Source organism: Carcharodon carcharias, chromosome 19, assembly GCF_017639515.1.
Source record: "Carcharodon carcharias isolate sCarCar2 chromosome 19, sCarCar2.pri, whole genome shotgun sequence".
Taxonomy (NCBI): Eukaryota; Metazoa; Chordata; class Chondrichthyes; order Lamniformes; family Lamnidae; genus Carcharodon; species Carcharodon carcharias.
The window spans coordinates 22,289,927-22,314,323 of record NC_054485.1 but is presented as its reverse complement, the minus strand read 5'-3'; the positions used below and the strand labels follow the sequence as shown (position 1 = coordinate 22,314,323).

At 44.5% G+C, this 24,397-nt stretch overlaps 1 protein-coding gene across 1 annotated transcript; it reads right to left on the bottom strand.

Annotated features, from left to right (window-relative positions):
• Nucleotides 1-1,929: 1,929 nt before the first annotated feature.
• Nucleotides 1,930-21,338, bottom strand: LOC121291172 (transcription factor Sox-7-like). The gene is made up of 2 exons (XM_041212263.1): nucleotides 21,233-21,338; nucleotides 1,930-2,735 (listed from the first exon to the last, which is right to left on the bottom strand). Exons 1-2 carry the CDS (start codon nucleotides 21,324-21,326, stop codon nucleotides 1,930-1,932), a joined length of 900 nt encoding a protein of 299 aa, XP_041068197.1. The 5' UTR covers nucleotides 21,327-21,338.
• Nucleotides 21,339-24,397: the final 3,059 nt, after the last annotated feature.

The window sequence follows — 24,397 nt, the reverse complement described above, 5'->3', positions numbered from 1 at the left end:
GCTAACCCGCCCCCAATGGGAAGTGGGAGCTTAGGCCTGAATTTTCAGCTTGGTGGGTGGGCACTATCAGTGTGCCCAGGATCGGCCGGGAAATGGACCGCCGACCGTGAACAGCCCCCAACCACGATTTCATGCTGGCCGGCCAATTAATGGCCAGCTAGCGTGGAATGTGTGCTGAAAAGCTCAGCGTTGCCAGGGTGGGGGCAGGAGGAGGGCAGGCAATGATGTTTCCATAGGCACAGGCCAGCGCTGACAGAAAGCTCCCTGAAAGAGCTGAAGACCTGAAGCAACAAAACTAAATGTTGCAAACGCTGAAAAAAAGTGTCCATGCATCACAATCAGTTGGAATATGCTGTCCACAGAAATTTATTTGTATTTCATTTCATCACGGAAATCTCGCCTGCCCGTGGATGAGGTTTGGTGAAAAATGCAAAGGCCGCCTGGTCAATTTGCCTGTCCGCCAACCGTAAGGTTGGATGGACTACACAAAATGACGGACAATTGCGCCATTAATGGACTTAATTGCCCTCTTAATTGTCGGCGGGCGGACGCAAAAGTCAGAAGGACGCCCGCCGACTGAAATATCACGTGAACGCCAGGTGACGTTGAGACGCTCACCTGGCAGCATCTCGCACAATTTCATGCCCGATCGGGTCAGGCACACACCCGTCCGATAAGTGTAAAAGTCAGCCCTTATTGATATTTTGGTGGAGGTGAGCTGTGAGTTGGGTCAGGGATGGGTTTGTGGGCTAATTAGTGCTCAAATCTTTTTGATCTGACCCATTCCTGGCAGCAAAAATCCAGTCCCTCAGGTACTCAGTACCCTCTTGCTTTCTAGACGCAAGCCACCAATGAATTATTCACTATTGTTCTTCTGCTTTTCCTGCATAAGTCTAGTTTATAAATGGACTCCAGATTCTGCACAGCTCATCAAGAAAGGACTAAACATTTCCTTATAATTTAGCAACCACTTAGATGTCATCTGATTTCTCTTTCCCCAGTTCCTGCTGGTTAAACAGCTGATCTCCCTAAAACTTCTCAATTGATTCCAGCATCTTCCTTCAACCTCCTGACCCACCCAATCCCCATTGCTCAAGGCTGAGCTATAGTCAGAGAATTACCACAGTAACCAGAACAAGGAATATGGTCCTACCTATAAAATATACCAGAGAATCAAAACCTAGGATTAATTCATTACTTTTTACAAAACATTTTCCACCAATATTTTTGTCGTTTTTTCTGCTTCTTTTGGATGTCCCTACACCGCCAGCCCCCCCGTGAGTAAGCTCCTCCCAGGTTCATTCTGCATACCACCAGATGAGCCACATTGACTTTCAACATTTGTACCCCCAATAGCCTAAAATAAAATTTTTTAACCTAAATCCAAAATTAATACTTCAGTGTATTTATTGGTTGATTATCTAAATCCTCTCAACTCATTACTGCTGTGATGTACATGATAATATATTGCATCTTTCTTTCTGTAACGAAGTACTTATAATGTTTATACTTCCATTTGCTGGATTCACCGACTGAGAGAAAAAGACAGGCATAAAGACATTTGTTTATATAATGACTTCCAGACATCCCAAAGCACTTTACAATCAATTGAAATATTGTAGTTTTAAAGTGTAGTCACTGTTGTGATGTGGAAAACATGGCAGTCAATTTCCTTACAGCAAGATCTCACAGCAGCAATTGATAAGGTTTGGGTAATCTGTTTTTTAGTGGTGCTAGTTGAGTGATAAATATTGGACCAGGACATCAGAGAGAGTTCCCAAGCTTATCTTTGAATAGTGCCATGGGATCTTTCACATGCACTTTAGAGGATAGATGAGGCCTTGGTTTAATATCTCATCTGAAAGATGGCACCTCCGGCAGTGCAGCGCTCCATCAGTACTGAACTGGAAGTGTCACTATTAAACAGTATCAAATGAATCTGGAAATGGTATTGTAACAGGCTGTGTTCATGTCAGCCAACACAGACACAAGATCAGTTTCAGCAGTGTCATTGTTCCCAAAGACCTTTTCATTCAGTAGATGGCCAAGTGGATCAGACCAGGAGTCGTTGTTGAGGTACTGGTCAAACTCATTCCGATCCACATCAGCTAGAAGTTCAGCATAGCACAAATTGTCCAGAGTTTCCAAGTCATTCATTGGTTGTGGAGCTTGACACACCTGACCACAGCAATGGGCTAAAGTTCCAAGCAATGGAGAGGGTCCCTCCGTGTTGTGGGAACACAGCGTTGTATCATGGGGTGCGGACACTGGGTTCATCTGTTGGGTTTGGCAGTATAAATTCCAATTGGGTTGAGGATGGTTATAAATTGGATGAGACATAGACCAGTCCATCCCTGTCAACCCACTCTTCATTTCTGTAATGCATGGTGGGTGAGTAAATTGCCCGTTGGTGACTGGAGGTTGTTTCCTAAAGGGGAACATTTCCTGCTTGCTGGATGGTGAATTTATTTCTGGGGGAAGGCTTGGGGGTGTGATTTGGTCCAAAGCCTGTGTGTTAATGGGGTGTTCCTTGTCTTGATGGCCTGCTATTATCTGTTGATCAGTGCTATCTCTGTGTACAGAAATGCCATTCCTATAGGGGCCACGGGTTTGGCTTTTTCGCCGTGGCCTGTACTTGTAGTTGGGATACTCCAGCATGTGTTCCACCCGCAGCCTCTCTGCTTCCAGGATGTATGGCCGCTTCTGCACCACGGTAAGTGATTTCCAACACCGGCCTGGAAAATGAAAGAAGGAGAAATGTTGAAACTGACTGGAAATGGTGTAAGAAATGCACTTTCAGAAAGAAAGATTCATATTTATAGAGCATTTAATCACACAGGATCATGGAATAGTACAGCCCAGAAGGCTATTTGGTCCATTGAAGATTTTGAAGTGCTATTTAATTATTCTCACTCTTCTGCTCTTTCTATATATCGCTAAAAATTTTTCTCTTTCAAATATTTATCCAATTGCTCTTTGCAGCCTCCCTGCTGAATCTGTTTCTACTAACTAACCATCATTCTATCAGGGAATTCTAAATCCTAACCTCTTGATAGCATCTTATTAATTACTTCTCAAGTGAAGTGGTTATCACAAACCAGTGGCTGCAAAGCACTTTGGGACATTATGAGGTCATGAGAGGTGCTGATAAATGCAGTTTTTTTAAATGAATGGGCAGGAAATTCAGCAGGATGCTCCGGCACTACACACCAGTTTTCAAGGTCTGCCCTTGCTTGCACAAGAACAGAGAGAGAGCTCATCCTGAGTGAGGCACAGCCAGAGTGGGTATTGGCAATTTGGTGCACAGTGGAAATTCAGTGCACAGGGGATGAGGTGCTCTTTGCATTTTTTCCTTGCTATCCAACTTCTTAAATCTTTAGAGCATGGGTCTTGCCCTGTTGTAGCAAGTACTGTGGGTAAGGTATTTACTACTTTAACCACTTATTGTTTAAGGTCTTTTTGCGGTTTATAGTTTGTATATTCTACAATAACGAGGATCAGGAAAGAAGGGCTCTAGAGTAATTGATTTAAAAGGTTTAATTTAAAGGGATAAGTCATGGCAGAAGCGCTCAAAGCCACGGTGTGCTCCTCGTGCTCCATGTGGGAAGCCAGGGACATTTCCAATGCCCGGGACCAGCATGTGTGCAGGAAGTGTATCCTGCTGCAGCTCCTGGAACTCGGGTTTCAGAGCTGGAACAGTGGCTGGGGACACTGTGGAGCATCCGCGAGTCTGAGAGCATCGTGGATAGCACGTTTAGAGAGGTGGTCACACCGCAGATGAAGGGACTTGAGGATGGAAGGGAATGGGTGACCACCAGGTAGTCCAAGAGAAACAGGCAGGTAGTTCAGGAGTCCCCTGGGGTCCCGCTCACAAATCGGTATTCCATTTTGGAGGCTGATGAGGGCGCTGGTTCCTCCAGTGAGTGCGGACAGAGCTAAGCTTCTGGCACCACAAGCAGCCTGTCTGTACAGGAGGGGAGGAAGGGAGGAAGAGCAATAGTAATAGGGGATCCTATAGTCAGGGGAACAGATAGGCGCTACTGTGGCCATCAACCTGAATCCAGGATGGTATGTTGCCTCCCTGGTGCCAGGGTCTGGGATGTCACTGAACAGCTGCAGGGCATCCTGAAGGGGGAGGGTGATAAGGCAGAGGTCATGGTACTTGATGGTACCAGTGACATAGGTAGAAAGAGGGAGGAGGTCTTGTATCAAGAATGCAGGGAGTTAGGCAGTAGACTAAAAAGCTAGACCTCTCGGGTTGTAATCTCTGGATTACTCCCAGTGCCACATGCTAGCGAGCTCAGAAATAAGAGAATAGCACAGATGAATACGTGGCTTAAAGAGTTGGTGCAGAAGGGAGGGTTTTAGATTCCTGGATCACTGGGACTGTTTCTGGGGAAGGTGGGACCTGTACAAGCAGGACGGTCTACATCTGAACCAGAGTGGGACTAACATCCTTGTGGGCGGGTTTGCTAGTGCTGTTGGGAGGAGTTTAAACTAATTCAGCAGGGGGAGGGGACACAGAATGTTAGCAGAATAGGGGCACATCATAACACAGTAAAATAATCAAGTCAGAGGGAGTACAGCTGCATTAAGTTTCAAGGGAGTAAGGCCAGGCTGGATGGCCTCTACTTTAATGCCAGGAGTATTACAGGTAAAACGGATGAGTTAAGGATGAGGATTGATACGTGGAATTGTGATATAGTAGCCATCACTGAGATGTGGTTGATGGAGGGGCAGGATTGGCAGCTCGACATTCTGGGATATAAGTCTTCAGGCGAGACAGGGGAGGGGGTAAAAGAGAAGGAGGCATTGCATTATTAGTTAAGGAATCAGTTACTGCAGTAAGGAGAGATGATATCTTGGAGGGGGCATCAAATGAAGTTTTGTGGGTAGAGCTTAGGAATAAAAAGGTGGCAGTCACATTGTTGGGTGTTTGTTACAGACCCCCAGATAGTCAGCAGGAAATTGAGGAGCAAATATGTGCACAATTTGTAGAGGTGTGTAAAAACAATACATTAGGGTAATTATATTAGGTGATTTCAACTTTCCCAACATTAATTGGGATGGACACAGTGTTAAGGGCTTGGATGGAGTGGATTTCTTGAAATTTGTACAGGATTACTTTTTAGGTCAATATGTAGAGTGTCCAACAAGGGACAGCGCATTGCTGGACCTAATTCTGGGGAATGAAGCTGGACAGGTGGCTGAGGTGGTGGTGGACGAGCATTTTAGTGATATCGACCATAACATGGTACAGTTTAAGTTTGTTATGGACAAAGAAATCGACAAGTTGCAAAAAAATTTTTGGATTGGGTGAGAGTGGATTTTAGTAAAATAAGGCAAGATTTAACCAAGGTAGACTGGGAACAGTTACTTGTGGGGAAATCTACAGAGGAACAGTGGGGGGGTGTTCAAAAAGGAAATGGGGAGGGTACAGGCTCAACATGTTCCCTCTAGGGTGATAGGAAAGAGAGCAACAAGCCCAGAGAATCATGGATGACCAGAGTTTTCAGGTTACGATGAGAAGGAAAAGAGAGGCTTTTAGCAGGTACAAAGGAAACAAATCAGCAGAGGAATCAGTGGAGTACAGAAAGTGTAAGGTGGAGCTTAAGAAAGCAATTAGGAGAGCAAAGAGGGGATATGAGAAAGCTCTGGCTGGTCAAAGTGGGGACAATCCCAAGATATTCTATAAGTATATCAATGGGAAGAGGATAACCAGGGAAGGAGTAGGGCCCATAATGGACCAAGGGGGCAATCTATGGGTAGAGCCAGAGGACATCACTAGAGTGTTGAATGAATACTTCATATCTGTCTTCACCCAACAGAATGAGGATGAAGGTATCGAACTCGCGGAGAGAGACTGTGAGGTTCTTAATCAAACTGATATTGGAAGTAACAAGGTATTGGAGGTGTTGGCAGGCTTAAAAGTGGATAAATCTCTAGGTCCAGATGATTTGTGTCCCAGACTGCTGAGGGAGGCAAGGGAGGAGATCGCAGGTACTCTGACCCAAATTTTTAATTCCTCTCTGGTCACGGGGGAGGTGACAGAGGACTGGAGAACAGCTAATGTGGTTCTGCTTTTTAAGAAGGGTTGCAGAAATAAGCCAGTGAACTACAGGCCAGTGAGTCTCATGTCAGTGGTAGGGAAACTATTGGAGAAAGTTCCGCAGGAGAGTATCTATCTCCACTTGGAGAGGCAAGGTTTGATCAAGGATAGTCAGCATGGCTTTGTCAGAGGGAGGCTGGTAAAAGTGGGGACAATCCCAAGATATTCTATAAGTATATCAATGGGAAGAGGATAACCAGGGAAGGAGTAGGGCCCATAATGGACCAAGGGGGAAATCTATGGTTAGAGCCAGAGGACATCATTAGAGCCTAACAAATTTGATTAAATTTTTTGAGGATGTGACCAGGTGTGTAGATGAGGGCAGTGCAGTTGATATAGTTTATATGGATTTCAACAAAGCCTTTGACAATGTCCCACATGGGAGACTTATAAAGAAGGCAAATGCAAATGGGACACAGGGTAATTTGATAAGGTAGATTCAAAATTGGCTTAGTTGTAGGAGACAGAGGGTGATGACAGAAGGATGCTTTAGTGACTGGAAGCCAGTGTCCAGTGGCATAGCACAGGGATCTGTGCTGGGTCCCCTATTATTTGCAATTCATATAAACGACATAGATGACTATGTGAGGGGTAGGATTAGTAAGTTTGCGGATGACACAAAGATTGGCCGGGTGGTTAATAGTGAGGTTGAGTGTCTTGGGCTGCAGGAAGATATAGACGGGATGGTCAAATGGGCAGGTAAGTGGCAGATGGAATTTAAACCTGAAAAGTGTGAGGTGATACACTTTGAAAGGAGTAATTTGACAAGGCAGTATTCAATGAAAGGCATGACGCTAGGAAGTTCTGAGGAACAAAGGGACCTTGGCGTCTGTGTCCATAGATCTCTGAAGGCGGAGGGGCATGTTAGTGGGGTGGTGAAAACGGCATATGAAAACGGCAGTCAAGGCATAGATTACAAAAGTAGGGAGGTCATGTTGGAGTTGTATAGAACCTTGGTGAGGGCACAGCTGGAGTACTGTGTGCAGTTCTGGTCACCACATTATAGGAAGGATGTGATTGCACTGGAAGGGGTGCAAAGGAGATTCACCAGGATGTTGCCTGGGATGAAACATTTAAGTTATGAAGAGAGGTTGGATAGACTTGGGTTGTTTTCGTTGGAGCAAAGACTGAGGGGTGACCTTATCGAGGTGTACAAGATTATGAGGGGCATGGACAGTGTGGATGGGGAGCAGCTGTTCCCCTTAGTTGAATGGTCAATCATGAGGGGAAATAGGTTCAAGGTGAAGGGCAGGAGGTTTAGTGGGAATGTGAGGAAAACCTTTTTACCGAGAGGGTGGTGATGGTCTGGAATGCACTGCCTGGGAGGGTGGTGGAGGGGGTTGTCTCACATCCTTTAAAAAGTACCTGGATGAGCACTTGGCACATCATAACATTCAAGGCTATGGGCCAAGTGCTGGTAAATGGGATTAGGTAGGCAGGTCAGGTGTTTCTCACATGTCGGTGCAGACTCGATGGGCCGAAGGGCCTCTTCTGCACTGTGTGATTCTGTGTGATTATCTCCATATCCAGAGCTCAGTTCTAACCTGGCTGTCTTTGCTTGGAGACAAATCCTGATCAAATTTCAATCTGGATATTCTATTACTTTCTTCTTTTTATTTTCTCTATGTCCAGACCATGTTTTGCTGAAACCCTCATCCATGCCTCTGTTAATTTTAGACTCGACTATTCCAATGCTCTACTAGCCAACCTCCCACTGTACAACCAAAGCTTATTTACCTGTATCCTAACTCACACCTGTATCCTAACATCCACCCCAGGACTTGCTGACCTATACTGATTCCCTAGCTTTTAAAATTCTCATCCTTTTGTTCAAATCCTCCATGGATTTGTCCTCTCCCTAATTCTGTAACATCCACCTGCCCTACAACCCAATGAGATCTCTGCACTCCTTCAATCCAGTCTCTGTGCATTCCCAATTTTAATTGTTCCACAATTTGTGGCTGTGCCTTGACCAACCAAGGTCCTAAGCTCTGGAATTCCCTCCCTAAACGTCTTTACCTTTCTCTAAAACCTGTCTCTTTGACCAAACTCTTCTCATGATGGTTCTCGCTGTTGCTGGGATTTATTCCTGTGGATAACTCATCCAGATCACTGTTTGTCATAAGACCGGGTGTGCTGGGAGATCATTTTGCCATTGAGCTCAACGAAACAGAGCCTGATCTTATTCTTATTCAATGTCCATGTGAACTTGCTTCCCAGCAGAGTTCACTGAATGGCTGAGGCGAATTGGAATGACCCAATGCACACACAGGCTGAAATCTACTAACTCAGCACAGACCAGGGATTGAGTTTTGGGCCTTTGTTCTGCAAGCTGCTAACTGGCTAATGCCTTTATCCAGTACTCTTTCAGCTTTATATTAGAATGGGATTGACTATACTGAAGTTAGGGGAGGGTGCAAATAAAATGTAACAAATTCTGGAAATGTGAAATATAATTAGGAAATGCTGGAAATACTCTTTCATCTGCGGAGCGAGAAACTGTTAATGTTTCAGTTCTCATGTAACCTGAATTGTTGGGCTGGATTTTACAGGCGGTCATACTTCTTGTCCCCACTTCCCCCTCACATAAAGGAAAGTGGGTTCCAAACCGACCGAGTTTAAAAAAAGGCCGCCCTCCGACAATAACACAATGCGAGCGGCCTAAATCAAACTTTTTTTCATTTACGGGTTGTGGGTGTCGCTGGCTGGGCCAGCATTTATTGCCCATCCCTAACTTCCCTTGAGAAGATGGCGGTGAGCTGCCTCTTTGAACCGCTGCAGTCCATGTGTTGTAGGTACACCCACAGTGCTATTAGGGAGGGGGCTCCAGGGTTTTGACCCAGCGACGTGTAAGGAATGGTGGGCGATATATTTCTAAGTTAGGATGGTGAGTGGCTTGGAGAGGAAGCTGCAGATGGTGGTGTTCCCATCTATCTGCTGCCCTTATCCTTCTAGATGGTAGTGGTTGTGGGTTTGGGAGGTGCTGTCTAAGGAGCCTTGCTGAGTTCCTGCAGTGCATCTTGTGGATGGTACACACTGCTGCTACTGTGCATCGGTGGTGGAGGGAGTGAATGTTTGTGGATTTGGTGCCAATCAAGCAGGCTGCTTTGTCCTGGAAGGTGTCAAGGAGTGTTTTTGGAGCTGCACTCATCCAGGCAAGTGTAGAGTATTCATCACACTCCTGACCTGTGCCTTATAAGTGGTGGTCAGACTTTGGGGAGTCAAGAGGTGAGTTACTCGCCACAGGATTCCTAGCCCCTGACCTGCTCTTTTAATCAGTATTTATATGGCTAGTCCAGTTCAATTTCTGGTCAATGGTAACCCCAAGGATGTTGATAGTGGGAGATTCAGCAATGGGAACGCCATTGAATATCAAGGGGCGATGATTAGATTCTCCATTGTGGGAGATGGTCATTGCCTGGCACTTGTGTGGCACAAATGTTACTTGCCACTTGTCAGCCCAAGCCTGGATATTGTCCAGATCTTGCTGCATTTGGACATGGACTAATTCAGTGTCTGAGGAGTTGTGATGGGTGCTGAACATTGTGCAATCATCAGCGAACATCCCTATTTCTGACCTTATGATGGAAGTAAGGTGATTGATGAAGCAGCTGAAGATGGTTGGGCCTAGGAAACTACCTTGAGCAACTCCTGCAGTGATATCCTGGAACTGAGATGACTGACCTCCAACAATCACAAACATTTTCCTTTATGCTAGGTATAACTCTAACCAGCGGAGAGTTTTGCCCCTGATTCCCATTAACTCCAGTTTTGCTAGGGCTCCTTGAATGCCACACTCAGTCAAATGCTGCATTGATGTCAAGGCAGTCACTCTCATCTCACTTCTGGAGTTCAGCTCTTTTGTTGATGAATGAACCAAGGCTGTAATGAGGTCAGGAGCTGAGTGGCCCCGGCGGAATGCAAACTGAACATCAGTGAGCAGGTTATTGCTAAGCAAATGCTGCTTGATAGCACTGTTGATGATCCCTTCTATTACTTTACTGATCGAGAGTAGACTGATGGGGCTGTAATTGGCTGGGTTGAATTTGTCCTGCTTGTTGTGTACAAGACATACCTGGGCAATTTTCCACATTACCGGGTAGGTGCCAGTGTTGTAGTTGCACTGGAACAGCTTGGCTAGGGGCACAGCAAGTTCTGGAGCACAAGTCTTCAGTACTATTGCCGGAATATTGTCAGGGCCTATAGCCTTTGCAGTATCCAATGCCTTCAGCCATTTCTTGATATCACTTGGAGTAAATCGAATTGGCTGAAGACTGGCATCTGTGTTGCTGGGGACCTCAGGAGGAGGCTGAGATGGATCATGCACTGTGCACTTCCAGCTGAAGATTGTTGCAAATGCTTTAGCCTTATCTTTTGCACTGATGTGCTGGTCTTCTCCATTATTGAGGTTGGGGACATTTATGGAGCCTCCTCCTCTAATGAGTGGTTAAATTGTCCACCACCATTCAAGACTGGATGTGACAGGACTGCAGAACTTAGATCTAATCCATTGGTTGTGGAATTGCTTAGCTCTGTCTATCACTTGCTGCTTATGCTGTTGGCTATTCAAGAAGTCCGTGTTGTCGCTTCACCAGGTTGGCGCCTCATTTTTAGGTGTACCTGGTGCTGCTCCTGGCATGAACTCTTAAACTCTTCATTGAACCAGGGTTGATCTCCTGGCTTGGTGGTAATGATAGACTGGGGGATATTCTGGGCCGTGAGGTTACAGATTGTGCTCGAGTACAATTCTGCTGATGCTGATGGCTCTCAGCACCTCATGGGTGCCCAGTGTTGAGTTGCTAGATCTGGTCGACACAACATGATGGAGGGTATCCTCAATGTAAAGACGGGACTATGTCTCCCCAAGTGGTGATCACTCCTAACGATGCTCTCATGGACAGATGCATCTGCAGCAGGCAGGTTGGTGAGGATGAGATCAAGTATGTTTTTCCTTCTTGTTGGTTTCCTCACCACCTGCCACAGACCCAGTCCAGCAGCTATGTCATTTAGGACTCGGCCAGTTCGTGTTGTGTCGAACTCAAGACTGGGCATCCATGAGATGCTACCGAGCCACTCTTGGTGATGGATGTTAAAGGCCCTCATCCAGGGTATGTTCTGTGTCCTTGCCAGCCTCAGTGCTTCCTCCGAGTGGTGTTCAACATGGAGGAGCACTGATTCATCAGCTGTTGGGGATGGGGGTACGTGACTATTAGCAGGCAGTTTCCTTGCTCATATCTGACCTGATGCCATGAAACTTCATGGGGCTCGGAGTTGATGTTGAAGACTCCCAGGGAAATGCTCTCCCGACTGGATACCACTGTGCCACCACCTCTGCTGGGTCTGTCCCGCCGGTGGGACAGGACATATCCAGGGATGGTGATGGTGGTGTCTGGGACATTGTCTGTAAGGTATGATTCCGTAAGGGTGATTATGTCAGGCTGTTGTTTGACTAGTCTGTAAGACAGCCCTCCCAATTTTGGCACTCGCCCCCAGATGTTAGTAAGGAGGAATTTGCAGGGTCGACAGAGCTGAGTTGGCCATTGTCATTTCTGGTGCCTAGGTCGATGCCTGGTGGTCAGTCTGGTTTCATTCCTTATAGACTTGTTCTCAGCAGTTTGATACAAGAGTGGCTAGCTAGGCCATTTCAGAGGGCATATAAGAGTCAACCACATTGTTGTGGGTCTGGAGGCACATGTAGGCCAGACTGAGTAAGGATGGATCCTCTAAAGGGGATTAGTGAACCAGATGAGCTTTTCCTGACCATGTTTTCACAGTCATCATTAGACTTTTAGTCTGCCATGGTAGGATTTGAATCCGGGACATTACTAAGCTTGTGACAATACCCATTATGCCAACACCGCCCTCAGTCCACCCCTCAGTCAAAGGAAGTCCTATCCTCAAGAGCTTCTGGCCAATTAGATTGTCTGGAAGCTCTAGCAGTCCCAGCATTGCCAGAACTGAGTGGTGGAGGCTGCTGGGGCTGCAAGGAGTCCCCATGATGAAAAGGGCGTGGTCACCGGAGAGAGGTAGGTCTGGGGCTTTGGACGCAGAGGGATTGCGGAGCCTATAGGGAGGGTGGGTGGGTGGGTGTTTTAGAGGCCAGGCAGGGGGGAAACTAAATGGGGGTAACATCTCGGGGGTGTCCCCAGTGGAGACCAGTCATCCTCCTAAATGATGAACATTCCCCCCCTTCCTTTCTGCCTTTTCAATAAGTTTATTCAAAAAATAGCCTTCTCACTCTAATCCGCTTGCCACTGCTCAGTCTTTTATGGCAGCGGAGGTGCCTTGAGGGCCTTAAGTGGGCAATAATTGGCCACTTAAGATCCTCAAAGGGCCTAAAGGCAGGTGGCTATTGGACGCCTTATCCATCCACCCACATATTATGGGAACTGGGTCAGGGGTGGCAGGAAGGTGGTGGGCTAGCCACCTGAGATATTTTACTTGCCTCCTACCCCATCTGCTGAAAACCCGCCTGGTGGGGCTTGGCGGGAGGTGGGGGGGGGGGGTATAAAATCCAGCCATTAACTCTCTAATACCGAACCATTTAATAGTTTCATTGGTGTACACTAATATGTTTCTTAGTAAGTTAAATATGCTTTGATGTGAAAACACTTTGCAAACATGCCTATTAGTGATTGTGCCTAGAAGAAAATGAGTGCAATTCAGCCACTGCAATTGACAGAATCTTGTGATTTTGGGGTTTGAGCCTATAGACATTCAGTGAGAGCGTGTCTAATGTAATCTAACTCCATATACCTGTCTGCCCACATCCCCAAATATTTTTGGCTAAAAGTAGGTGATTCATATTTGCATAACTTTCTTAATCCTGTATGCTGGTTTGGCCAATTGCATCTATTCTTTGCTGATCTGACAAGCGGAAATTTCATCCCTAGGCGTTTATTCCTTCATTGGTGAATAAATTGCAAACTGGTTGATCCAGCTCTGTTGTTATGAGCAATTGGAATTGAATGCAAATGAATAGATATTTGCACATTAACAGTCTAACATTATATGATTAGCTCCTAAGATTCCAACTTACACAGTGGTGCAGCCCATAAACCCACAAGCTATGCTTATTGATGCATAACAATGGATAATCGGATCTCTGTTAGGCCGACTATTCTGCTAGTCAGTATCTCTTATGCTCACTCTATCTAATTTATTTCCAGTTCTTTATCTTTACTCAGTTTGATTTCACCACCTAATTTGTTTGAAGAAATAATCTTCTTCTGTGATTTGCTTTGCAAGATTCTTGAATTACATAGAATTTACAGCAGAAACAGGCCATAATGGCTCAAATGATCCATGCTGCTGCTTGTACCCCACATGAGCCTCCTCCCACCTTACTTCATCTACACTATTGACACATCCTTCTACTCCTTTCTCCCTCATGCACTTGTCTAGCTTCCTGTTAAATGCATCTATGTTATTTGCCTGAACCATGCCAAGTCCCAAATTGTAACCATTCTCTGGGTGTAGGTGCTTCTCCTGAATTTCCCATTGGATATATTAGAGTTTACATTATATTTCTGTCCCCTTGATTTTGTGTCCCAGCAAATGGAAATATTTAAAATAAAAATCTTCACTAATTTTACCCTATTGAATCCTTTCATAATCTTAAAGACTTCTATGAGGTCACCTTCCAGCCTTTGTATTTTTTTTAGAGAAATGCACCTCAGCATGTTCAGCATGGACAAAACTTATATTTATATAGCACCTTTAACGCAATAGCCAAGGCACTTCACAGAAATATTATAAAACAAAAACTCTGAGTCATCATTGCCTTTCTTCCATCTATGAAAGATGCTGGATACACAGCAAACAAATGCATTTCCGATGGGGTGTCTTTATATGAGGCACCTTTGCTGGTGGCTGAAGAGGCCAATTCTTGGGAGGAAGGTTCTTCACATGAAGCTACCAAGTGTCATCACAGGTTGTTGTTTTCTGCACTGGCACCTGTTACCAAGCCACAGCAGCCACCAGGAGTGTCGCCATTTTCTTCTGTCAGCAACTCGTCACTCCCAGGTGCGATAATCAATGTCAAGGGCCTTCATGTCACACTTGCAAGCATCCTTGAAGCGGAACTTTGGGCATCCTACTGGTCGTCTGCCACTGGCTACCTCACCATACAGAAAATCCTTGGGTATATGACCGTCTTCCATCCTGCAGGTTTGCCCAAGGCAATGAAGCCGCCTCTGTTTGATGAGTGCTGACAAACCTGGGTGTCCTGTCTTTGAGGGAACTGCCGCTTTTGTGATTTTGTCCTGCCAGCTAGAGTGTACCCATAATGCACAGTAGACATCGAGGATCGAAATTGTTGAGTTTCTATTTTCATAGTTGTAGTTGTCCATGTTTCACAGCCATAGAGCGAGGTGCTGGGAACATAGGCCTCATAAACCGTCAGCTTAGTCCTGAGGGTCAGCTTGATATTGTTCTATGTGGGTTTCTTGAGTCAACCAAAGTTGGTAGCTGCTTTCCCTATGTGTGCATCAAGTTCTGCATTAAGGACAGATTGTCTGTCACCGTGGATCCAAAGTAGTGGAATTTACTAGCCACTTCCAGTAGGGTATTATTTAGTGTTATCAAGTCTGAGATGCAACACCTTGTCCCATGACCACAGTTTTCTTGACACATATAGTCAGGGGGAACAAGTTGCAGGCCTGGGAGAGATGGCTCATGTATCTTTGTAGCTGAGTTTCCATGCGGATGACTAGCGCAGCAGCATCAGCAAAGATGCTGATCAGGACACAATGTGTTTTCTTTGTTGCTTTCGGCCTTGATAGATTGGCTGGCACCTCACTGTGCTTCTGGGCACACTCGGTCTGCAAGTAGATGGAGTTTTTTTATGTATGATTGTAGCAAAGGCCTTCACCATGATGCTGTGGAGTGAGACGCTCTTGTAGTTGTTATAGTCTCCTCCACTGCCTTTGTTTTTGAATAGTGTGATGATTTTTGCATCACGCATCTCCTGTGGAATGAAGTCTACTTTCCAGCACAGAATGACACGGTCATAAAGGTTTGGCAATAGATGGGAATTGCTGGAGCAATTCAGCTGGGAGTCCATCCTTGTCAGGTATCTTTCCATTTATGATGGTTGAGTGACGGTTCTTCATCTAACTCATCCATGACAGGAAGCTGCAGGAGAGCGTCAAATGCTGACAAGGAAATGTCTGTCTCACAGGAGTACAACTCGCAGTAGTGCTCAGCTCTGCAGACATCTGTTTACTTCTGTCGGTGAGTACTTTACCATCTGCCGACTTCAGGGGAGCCAGTTAGGTGATGGTCGGCCAAGTGCCCTCCTGATCCCTTCACAGAAAGGTCATAGGTTTCCATTGTCACAGGCAGGTTGGATTTCTTGGCATAAGTTGATTTGGGAATTTTCGTGGGCAGGATGGAAAATTTGATGGACCAGCCAAGGGTCCATTGACTTTGGGTGGGAATTTCGGGTCCCGCGGTGGACAGGATCGGAAAATCACAGCCCCTGTGTTTATTTGTGCAGTATCTCCCTGTCTTTTGCATTGATGTCCTGGCTGATGGGGTGTTTCAGCTGTTGGGTTTACGGTGTCTTTTAGGCTTTGTTTTTTGAATCAAGGACAGATGTCATCTCAACCGAATAGGTCTCAAACGTTGTTGCGTTCTTTACCAAATGATGCTTCTGCTGCTTCATTGATAATTAATCTCAGTGACTTCCAAGCTTCGTTGGCTCTTCCTGCTAAACATTTGGTGACACTGAGCCACATAAGGAAATATTAAGTCAGATGGCCAAGAAGGTAGGTTTTAAGGAGTGTCTTAAAGGAGGAAAGTGAGGTTGGGAGGTGGATAGGTATAGGAAATGATATTCCAGAGCTTGAGACCTAGGCAGCTGAAGACACTGCCACCAGTGGTGGAGCATTTAAAATCGGGATGCACAGGAGACCAGAATTAAAGGAATTCAGCTATCTCGGAGGGATATGAGACTGAAAGACATTACAGAGATGGGGAGGGGCAAGACTATGGAGGGATTGAAAACATGGATGAGAATTTTAAAATCAAGACAGTGATTGAATGGGAGCCAATGTAGGTCAGTGAGCATGGGGCTGATAGGAAAGCGAGACTTGGTGCGAGTTGAGACCTAGGAAGCAGTGATTTGGATGACCCCAAGTTTATGGAGAGTAGAATGTGGGAGAGCAGCCTGGAGTGCATTGAAATAGTTGAACCAGGAGGTAACAAAGGCATGAATGATGGTTTAAGCAACGCATGAGCTGAGACAGGAATAAGGTCTTGTGATGTTACAACATTGTGATGACACAACATTGAGGTCAAAAGTTCACCTCGGGTTCACATGTGGCACCAAGGTTGCGCACAGATTGTCTTAACCTTAGACTGTTGGCAGGGAGAGGGATGGAATCAGTAGCCAAGGATCAGAGTTTGGAGTGATGACCAAGAACAATGACTTTGACCTTCCCAATATTTAATTGAAGGAAATTTCTGATTATCCAGTACTGGATGTAGATAAGCAGTCTGACAATTTAGCAACAATGCAGGGATCACGAAAGGTGGTAGTGAGGTAGATCTGGGTGTCGGCAGCATACAAAAGCTAACTCTGTGCTTTTGGAAGATGTCACCGAGTAGCAGCATGTAGATGAGAAATAGAAGAGGGCCAAGGAAAGATCCTTGAGGGACAGCAGAGTGAATGGTGCAAGAGCAGGAAGCAAAGCCATTGCAAGTGATTCTTTTGTTACGGTTATATAGATAAGAATGGAACCAGGTAAGAGAAGTCTCACCCAGTTGGATGACAATGGAAAGGTCTTGGAAGAGGATGGTGTGGTCAACCATATCAAAGGCTGCAGACAGGTTTAGAATGATAAGGAGGGAAAGTTTACTCTTGTTCCAGTCACATGGATGCCACTTGTGACTTTGATAAGAGCTGTTTCGTTACTGTGACAGGGTGATGGGAGGGAATCAAAAATGGAGTTCCACAAAAGATGGGAATGGATTTGGGAGGTGACAACATGTTATAAGTTTCAAAATTTGCAAATGACTGAAAACGTGGAAGTATTGTGAACTGGGAGAAGGGCAGTAATAGACTTCAAGAGGACATAGGCTGGTGAAATGGGGGGGACATGTGGCAGATGAAATTTAATGCAGAAAAAATTCAAATAATGAATTTTGGTAGGAATAACAAGGCAAGGCAATATAAAATAAAGGAAATAATTCTAAAGGGAGTTCGGGAACAGGGAGGCCACTGGATATATGTGTGTAAATTATGGAAGGTAGCAGGACAGGTATGGAAGGTAGTTAAATTGGCATAGAGGATACTGGGTTTTATAAACAGAGGTGTAGAATACAAAAACAAGGCAGTTATGAGGAACCCATATAAAACACTGGTTCCGCCTCAACTGGATTAGTGTGACCAATTCTGGGCACTACACTTTACAAAACACGTGAAGGCTTTAGAAAAGATACAGAAAAGATTTACAAAAATAGTGCCAGGGATGAGGTACATCAATCACATGGACTGATTTGAGAAGCTCGGTTTATTTTCTTTAGAGAAGTGAAGGTTGAGAGGAAATTTGACAGACGTGTGCAAAATTATGAGGGGTCTAGATATAGTGGATAAAGAGAAGTTGTTCTCATTAGGAAAACCAGAGAACACAGATTTAAGATGATTGATAAAAGAAGCAGCGGTGACATGAGGAAAATCTTTTTTATGCAGCTTGTGGTTAAGATCTGGAATGCACCGTCTGATAGTGTGATGGCAGTAGATTCAATCATGGCTTTCAAAAGGAAACTGGATAAGCACCTGAAGGGAAAAACAAGGCAGGGCTGGGGGAAAGGGCAGGAGAGTGGGGCTAACTGAATTCTTCTTGTGGAGAGCTGGCACAGACATGAGGGGCCAAATGGTCTCCTTTTGTGCTTTAATCTATTATTCTATGACTTATATTACCTCTAGTTCTTTTGCCAAATACCTTAAAACTGTGTCCTCCTGACCCTCCAGCCCCATGGAAATAGTTCATCCTTATTTAATCTAATAAAATGCTTCATGATGGTGATGTTGATGCTACAATGTTGGGAGAGACGAGATTTGTGGACTCCCAAGGTTTTTTTGTTTAACCCCCTATGCTCTTGTCTTCCTTGAGTGAATTTTTCCCATTAATTCCTGAATGGGAGGGGAGTCAGTTGATGAACATACCAGACATCACCCATGTTGCTCTGTAGCCAACTGCTACAAAGCACAACAGAGAGGCATGGTGTAAACTTCCCATTATCTGTCTCTCCAATTGCATTTAAATAGCACCTTCAATGTAATGAAATGTTATGAGGTGCTCCAAAGGAATGTTATCAAATAAAGTTTGACATGGAACCACCACAAGGAGCTATTAGGATGGATGATCAAAAGCTTGGTAAAAGACCTGAGTTTTAAGAAACATCTTAAGGGAGGAAAGTGAGGTAGAAAGGTGGAGGGGCTTATGGTGGGAATTCCAGAGTTTAGGACCTAGGCAGTTGAAGGCACGGCCGCCAAAGTTGGGGTAACGGAACTAGGGGATGTGCAAGAGATCAGAAAAAAGGCCTAGTCGGGCCAGGATCCACTGTGGAGGAGAAATGGGTGATGGGAACTTGGTGTGAGATAGGATACAGCAGCAGAGCTTTACTGCCTTAACTCAGCAGTTTTCATCATTGACACATCTGCAATGGACATCAAACTGAGCAGGCAAACTGGGCACCAGGCTTGATCCTGCTCTTCCTTCAACACTCTTTATGTACAGATACCTGATTCCTGGGCTATTTGATATTTACATAAAATCCACTTCATATGATCTAAGTCTGGCTATTACAATTGAATTTATTTACTGCCCTTGGGCTTAGGAGGGGAAAACAGCACCTGATTTGTTATCCAGTGACTGTGCACTTCTGGGTTTGGTATGGCTATGATGCCCTTGTGATCAAACAGCCTGCTGACACTCAGCTCTCACTGACAAATAAAGAACGGATATTTGTACAAACAGTCACCTGTGCACTACAGGGGCCAGGACATTCGGCATCTTATTTAAACACAATTCCACAAACTCAGGCAACTCTTGGGACTGGATTTCATGGGCCGGCATGGTTCCTGACTGCTCAGCTAAAAAGGTGGTGCCGAGCAGCCCCCGACCATGCTGGCTGCTGCCTTTCAGCAGTAGAACACTAGGAGCAGTGTCAATTGCTCTAAGGCTAGGCTTCCGCCCCTTTCCCAGGAGGAAGTTCCCCCCCTTAGACAGTCAGTTGGATGGCTGGCTTTTCTGTAGTCCCAACAATGTTAGATGGTAGCGGTGGCCACTGCTGGGACAACAGGCGGTCCCAACAAAGAGGGGCCTGGCCTTAAGGTAAATCCAGAATATTGCCAGGGCCAGGCTGGCAGCCCCCAGTCAGGGGTTGAGCGGGCAGGGTAAAGGGGGAAGTATGACCTTGGGGGGCTGCCCCCGATGGGCACGTGCAACCTGCAAAGGAGGGTCCACCCCCCACCCCCCCAACTTGTCTGACACCAGACCGCGTAAAAGCTGCTGGGCTACCCACTTGGTGTGGGCCTCCTACTGCTGAGGGTAAAATAGTGACGGGTGTGGGCTGAGGCCGTTAAGTGGTCATTAATTGGCTACTTCAAGTCCTCAATAGGCTCAAGGATGGATGGGCTGCCTGACGCCTCCACTGCCCCCATTAAATTTCATACAGGTAAGGAGCAGACAGGTAAGCGATGGGAAAGCGCTGGCTTTTAGGAACAAACCCATTAACGAGGGAGCGTTAAATCCAGCCCTTGGTACTTCATTCCACCGCTATTACTCATTCCTCGATGGTGAATTTTGGCCAGACAGTCAGCCCTCACAATGGGTTTACTGGACAAAAGTCTGGGGCTGGGCAATGTGGCTGTGATTTCCTCTAGCTACCCTGGGATACTGAAGTCATGTGAGCACCAGAATTGCCACACAAGCGACTATCCCCTAATGCAACATAGACTGAGAATCAAACCTGCATTTTCCTTGTTTTGTCAGGTGAAGTTACTCACTGCATTAACTGACTGATAAAATGTTAATGCACTAAAAGCTGCTAGTAGGCAGCAGGAGTGAAGCTATGTCAGTTAAAGTGATAGCTTTGTCAATTCAATCAATGGAGAAATATTACATATGCATTTCCCAACCCCAAAAGTGGCACTGGGATTTAAGAGATGTCAGCTACGGCTCAGTTGTAGCAGGAATGATGCTCTGTCGGAGGTGCCATCTTTCAGAAGAGATGTTAAACTGAAGTGTCATCTGTCCTCTTGGGTGGATGTAATAGACCCCATGGCACTATTTTAAAAGAGAGCAGGGGTGTTATCCCTGCTGTCCCAGCCAATATTTATTTCTCAACAAACATCATTAAAACAGATTATCTGTTAATCTTCATTGCGGCTTGTGGAACTTTGCAAAGTGCAAATTGGCTTCTGCATTTATTACATTACAACAGTGACTGCATTTCAAAAAAATACTTATTCATTGGCTGTAAAGCACTTTGGGGCATCCCAAGATTGTGAAAGGTGCTATAGAAATACAAGTTCTTTTTCTTTCTTTAAACATTGATGCTTGCATGATCACCAGCTTATATATAAAATATATATATATTCTATATATGTGTACATGTATATGCATGCATACAGACATACAAACATATATATGCAGCTACTTAAGCGATGTATTCGCACGTGTAAAACACAGGCACACAGGTGCATTTGTGTGCACACTTACATGCAAAGTACATGTTTTGACACATGTTTTTACACATAGTTGGGTAATGTGTTGTAGCATACACACAGGAAGAAAGGGTGGAATTTAATGGCAGTGGGATTTTAGGTTCCCACCAAAGTCAATGGAGTTTAGAAAAGCTAGCCACATTTTACAGCCCCATCCCCAGCACAACAGGACTGTCAAATTTCAGCCCATGAAAAATTGTCATTTGTCTTTAAATGTACATATAATGTACTATTAAAGAGATAACACAGCCAGTATTCTACAATCTATAGATTTCAACGACTGACATCATTAGAACGTTTTAAAGAGGTGGTTATTTTCTTTGATAGAGAGTTAAATACATAAAAAACAGAATGTCGGGGCCATTCCCTGCTCTGCTGATCCTTACCCAATAGCTTGCTGAGCTCCGTGTTCTGAAGGTTGGGATTCTGCAAAGACAGCCTCTTCCTCTCATCTTTCGCCCACACCATGAAAGCATTCATGGGTCGGGGAATTCGGCTGATGGTAATGTGGGTCCCGCAATCCCTTGGTTGGTCAAGGGGTTCAGAGGCTTTCAGGAAGAAAGCACCAGTGTCGAGATAGCCTGTACTGGCAGCCCTCATCTTCATTCGCATCTAGCAGGAGCAACCTTGCTCTCACTCCTCATCCAAAAAGCCAAATTTACTGCGAGAACAGATAGGCTCAGAGTTTATATCAAGTTCTATGTTGAGCTTAACTCCTCCTACATAATTACAATATGACTACCAGTCCATACTCACTCATTGGATTCAAGGCAAACAAAAAAAGCTTTTACAAACCCCTTTGGGACTTTTTCCTACATGGTCCATTGTATCACCCTTCACACCAGTCTTACACATCATTTGAACTGGATCAAGGTCAACTCACTCTTCAAATCCTTGTGTCCTCCATGTGTTCTTTAAGATAAGTTATGTTAAGAAAGTAATGTGAATACAAAATGCACTGAAAGCAGAGGACTGCAATGTATAGGATCACACAAATTTGCATGTCAAATTAGAAGATTTTTCTCATGGCTCTGTGCCAATAAACATCTAAAAAAGTTAGCCTATTAGGAAAACATGTATTTTTCCAGATCACTCCATTCAATTGAGGAACTGCCCATGCAAGAAGAAGGCATTCACAAACTCTCCACCGCCTATTCAAAAACTCCCAAAATAAAAAAAGATACCTGAATGGCTTTAAATCACAGCCTGTCAGTGTGAAACTGGAATAACCACAATAATAAGATAAAGGCAAAATACTGCTGATGCTGGAAATCTGAAACAAAATTAAAAAAATTCTGGAAAAACTCAGCAGGTCTGGCAGCATCTATGGAGAGAAAGACAGAGTTAACGTTTCGAGTCTGTATGACTCTTCTTCAGGGCAGAGAAAATAATTCATCTCTATCTACCCTATCAAATTCTTTAATCATCTTAAACCTCTCAATTAGATCACTTCTTAGTCCTCTGCACTAAGGAAATACATGCCCAGTTTACAAAACTTGTCCTCAAAGCTCTAAAGAAGAGTCAAACGGACGCAAAACATTAACTGTCTTTCTCTCCACAAATGCTGTCAGACCTGCTGAGTTTTTCCAGCATTTTTTGTTTTCGTTTGGAATAACTGCAGTTTAGCATGCAAGAGACAAACCTTTTACTCGCTATAGGAATAGTCTAAGAACACAAGAGCTGAGAAAAAGAAATTGTAGATGTAGGGTATGCATATTCTTTTTAAGAATGAGCTGTATGTCCATGTTTGTTGACAACAGTAACTTAGATGGCAAAGTGGTCATATAGATGGGATCTATAAGTTACAAAGAATTGTTGTTACAAGAAATGAGTGGACAAAACTGTGGCAGACTGAGTTCAATGTCTGGGAACCTGTGAAGTTATCCCCAGGTTATCTAAGATAGACCAGAGTGTTCTTATAGTCCTAATATTTCCGATGCGGCAGAAAATCTCCCCTATTTTATTCACCTTCATCACCAACAACAGCGAATGTGCTTTTATCCCAAGGAGTGTCACAAAATAGAAACAAATGAGAAAATATACACTGATCCAGAAAGGGGGAAAAGACAGAGTTTGAGAAGATTTTAAAAGTTGGAGAGAGATGGAGAAGCAGAGGGAGTTGGGAACATAGGAACAGGTGTAGGCCAGTCAGTCCCTGGACACTGTTCTGCTATTCAATTCAATTATGGTTGATTTGCATCTCCATTTACTTATCTTGGTAGCACTTAATAACCTTTCCTAACAAAAATCTGTCATTGCAGTTTTGAAGTTATCAATTGTCCCTGAGCCTAAACAACTTTTTTGGAGAGAGAGTGCCAGATTTTAAGCACCTTTTATGTAAAGAGTGCTTCTTTATATCACCCCTCAGCAACCTAGAACTGATTTTAAAGTTATGCCCCTTTGATCTGGACGTACCACCAGAGGAAATAATTACTCTCTATCTACTCTATCCAATCCTTTAATCATCTCAAACCCCTCAGTTAGATCACTTCTTAGTCTTCTATACTAAGGAAATACATGCCCAGTTTACACAACTTGCCCTCATAATTTAACCCATTTAGTTCTGGTATCATTCTGATGTATCTTACTGCAACCCCTCTGTGGCCATTATATCCATCCTGTACAGGGCCCAGAACTGAAAGAGTATTCCTGATACAGTCTAACCAGATATATAGCTGTGGCATCAATTCCACCCAAATCGATTCCAGCTCTCGAGATAAAAGTCAACACTCCATTAGCCTCTTTGGTAATCATTTTACACTTGTCCACTAGTTTACAGTGATTCCTGTGCATGGACGCCTAATTCTTCCTGCTCCTCCACAGTTCCTAGTTTGCCACCATTTAGAAAACCCTCTGATCCATCTTTTTTGGACCCTCATACTTTTTTGGATCCTCACACTACCCCACATTGAACTCCATCGCCACCAGATTTCCCACTCACTAAATCTGTCTAATATTTAAGGGGAGACAGTGGTGTAGTGGTAATGTTGCTGGACTGGTAGTCTGGGGACATGAGTTCAAATCATTTGAATTTGAATTTAGTTAACAAATATGGAATATAAAGCTAGTCTCAGTGATAGTGACCATGAAATTATCTTCGATTGTTGTAAAAACCCATCTGGTTCACTAATGTCCTTCAGGGAAGGAAATCTGCCATCCTTACTTGGTCTGGCCTGCATGTGACTCCAGTCCCACAGCAATATGGTTGGCTCTTAACTGCTCTCTGCAATGACCTAGCAAGGTCAGTTCAAGAGCAAATAGGGATGGGAACAAACACTGGCCTTGCCAGCGATGCCCACATCCCATGAAAAGAATTTTAAAAATCTACACATTTTATCATGCTTAGTGTCATCAGCAAGACTATATGTATAGTTCTTTAGTCCTTCATCTAAAAAAGCATTGATAAATGTAATGAATAGCCTGGCATCATTGAGCAAAATCTGGCAATTGGTGAGGAGACCAACTGTGTACCAGATGTCATCAGAGCATTGGAGAAGGTGCAAAAAGATCTACACAGATGATTTCAGAACTGAGAGGTCATAACTACCTGG

Excerpts from the sequence above, each read along its gene's own strand:
- LOC121291172 (XM_041212263.1), bottom strand. The coding sequence starts at position 21,326 with ATGAATGCTTTCATGGTGTGGGCGAAAGATGAGAGGAAGAGGCTGTCT. Across the intron at positions 2,736-21,232 it reads GGAGCTCAGCAAGCTATTGG|GCCGGTGTTGGAAATCACTT; the intron begins GTAAGGATCAGC and ends TTCATTTTCCAG.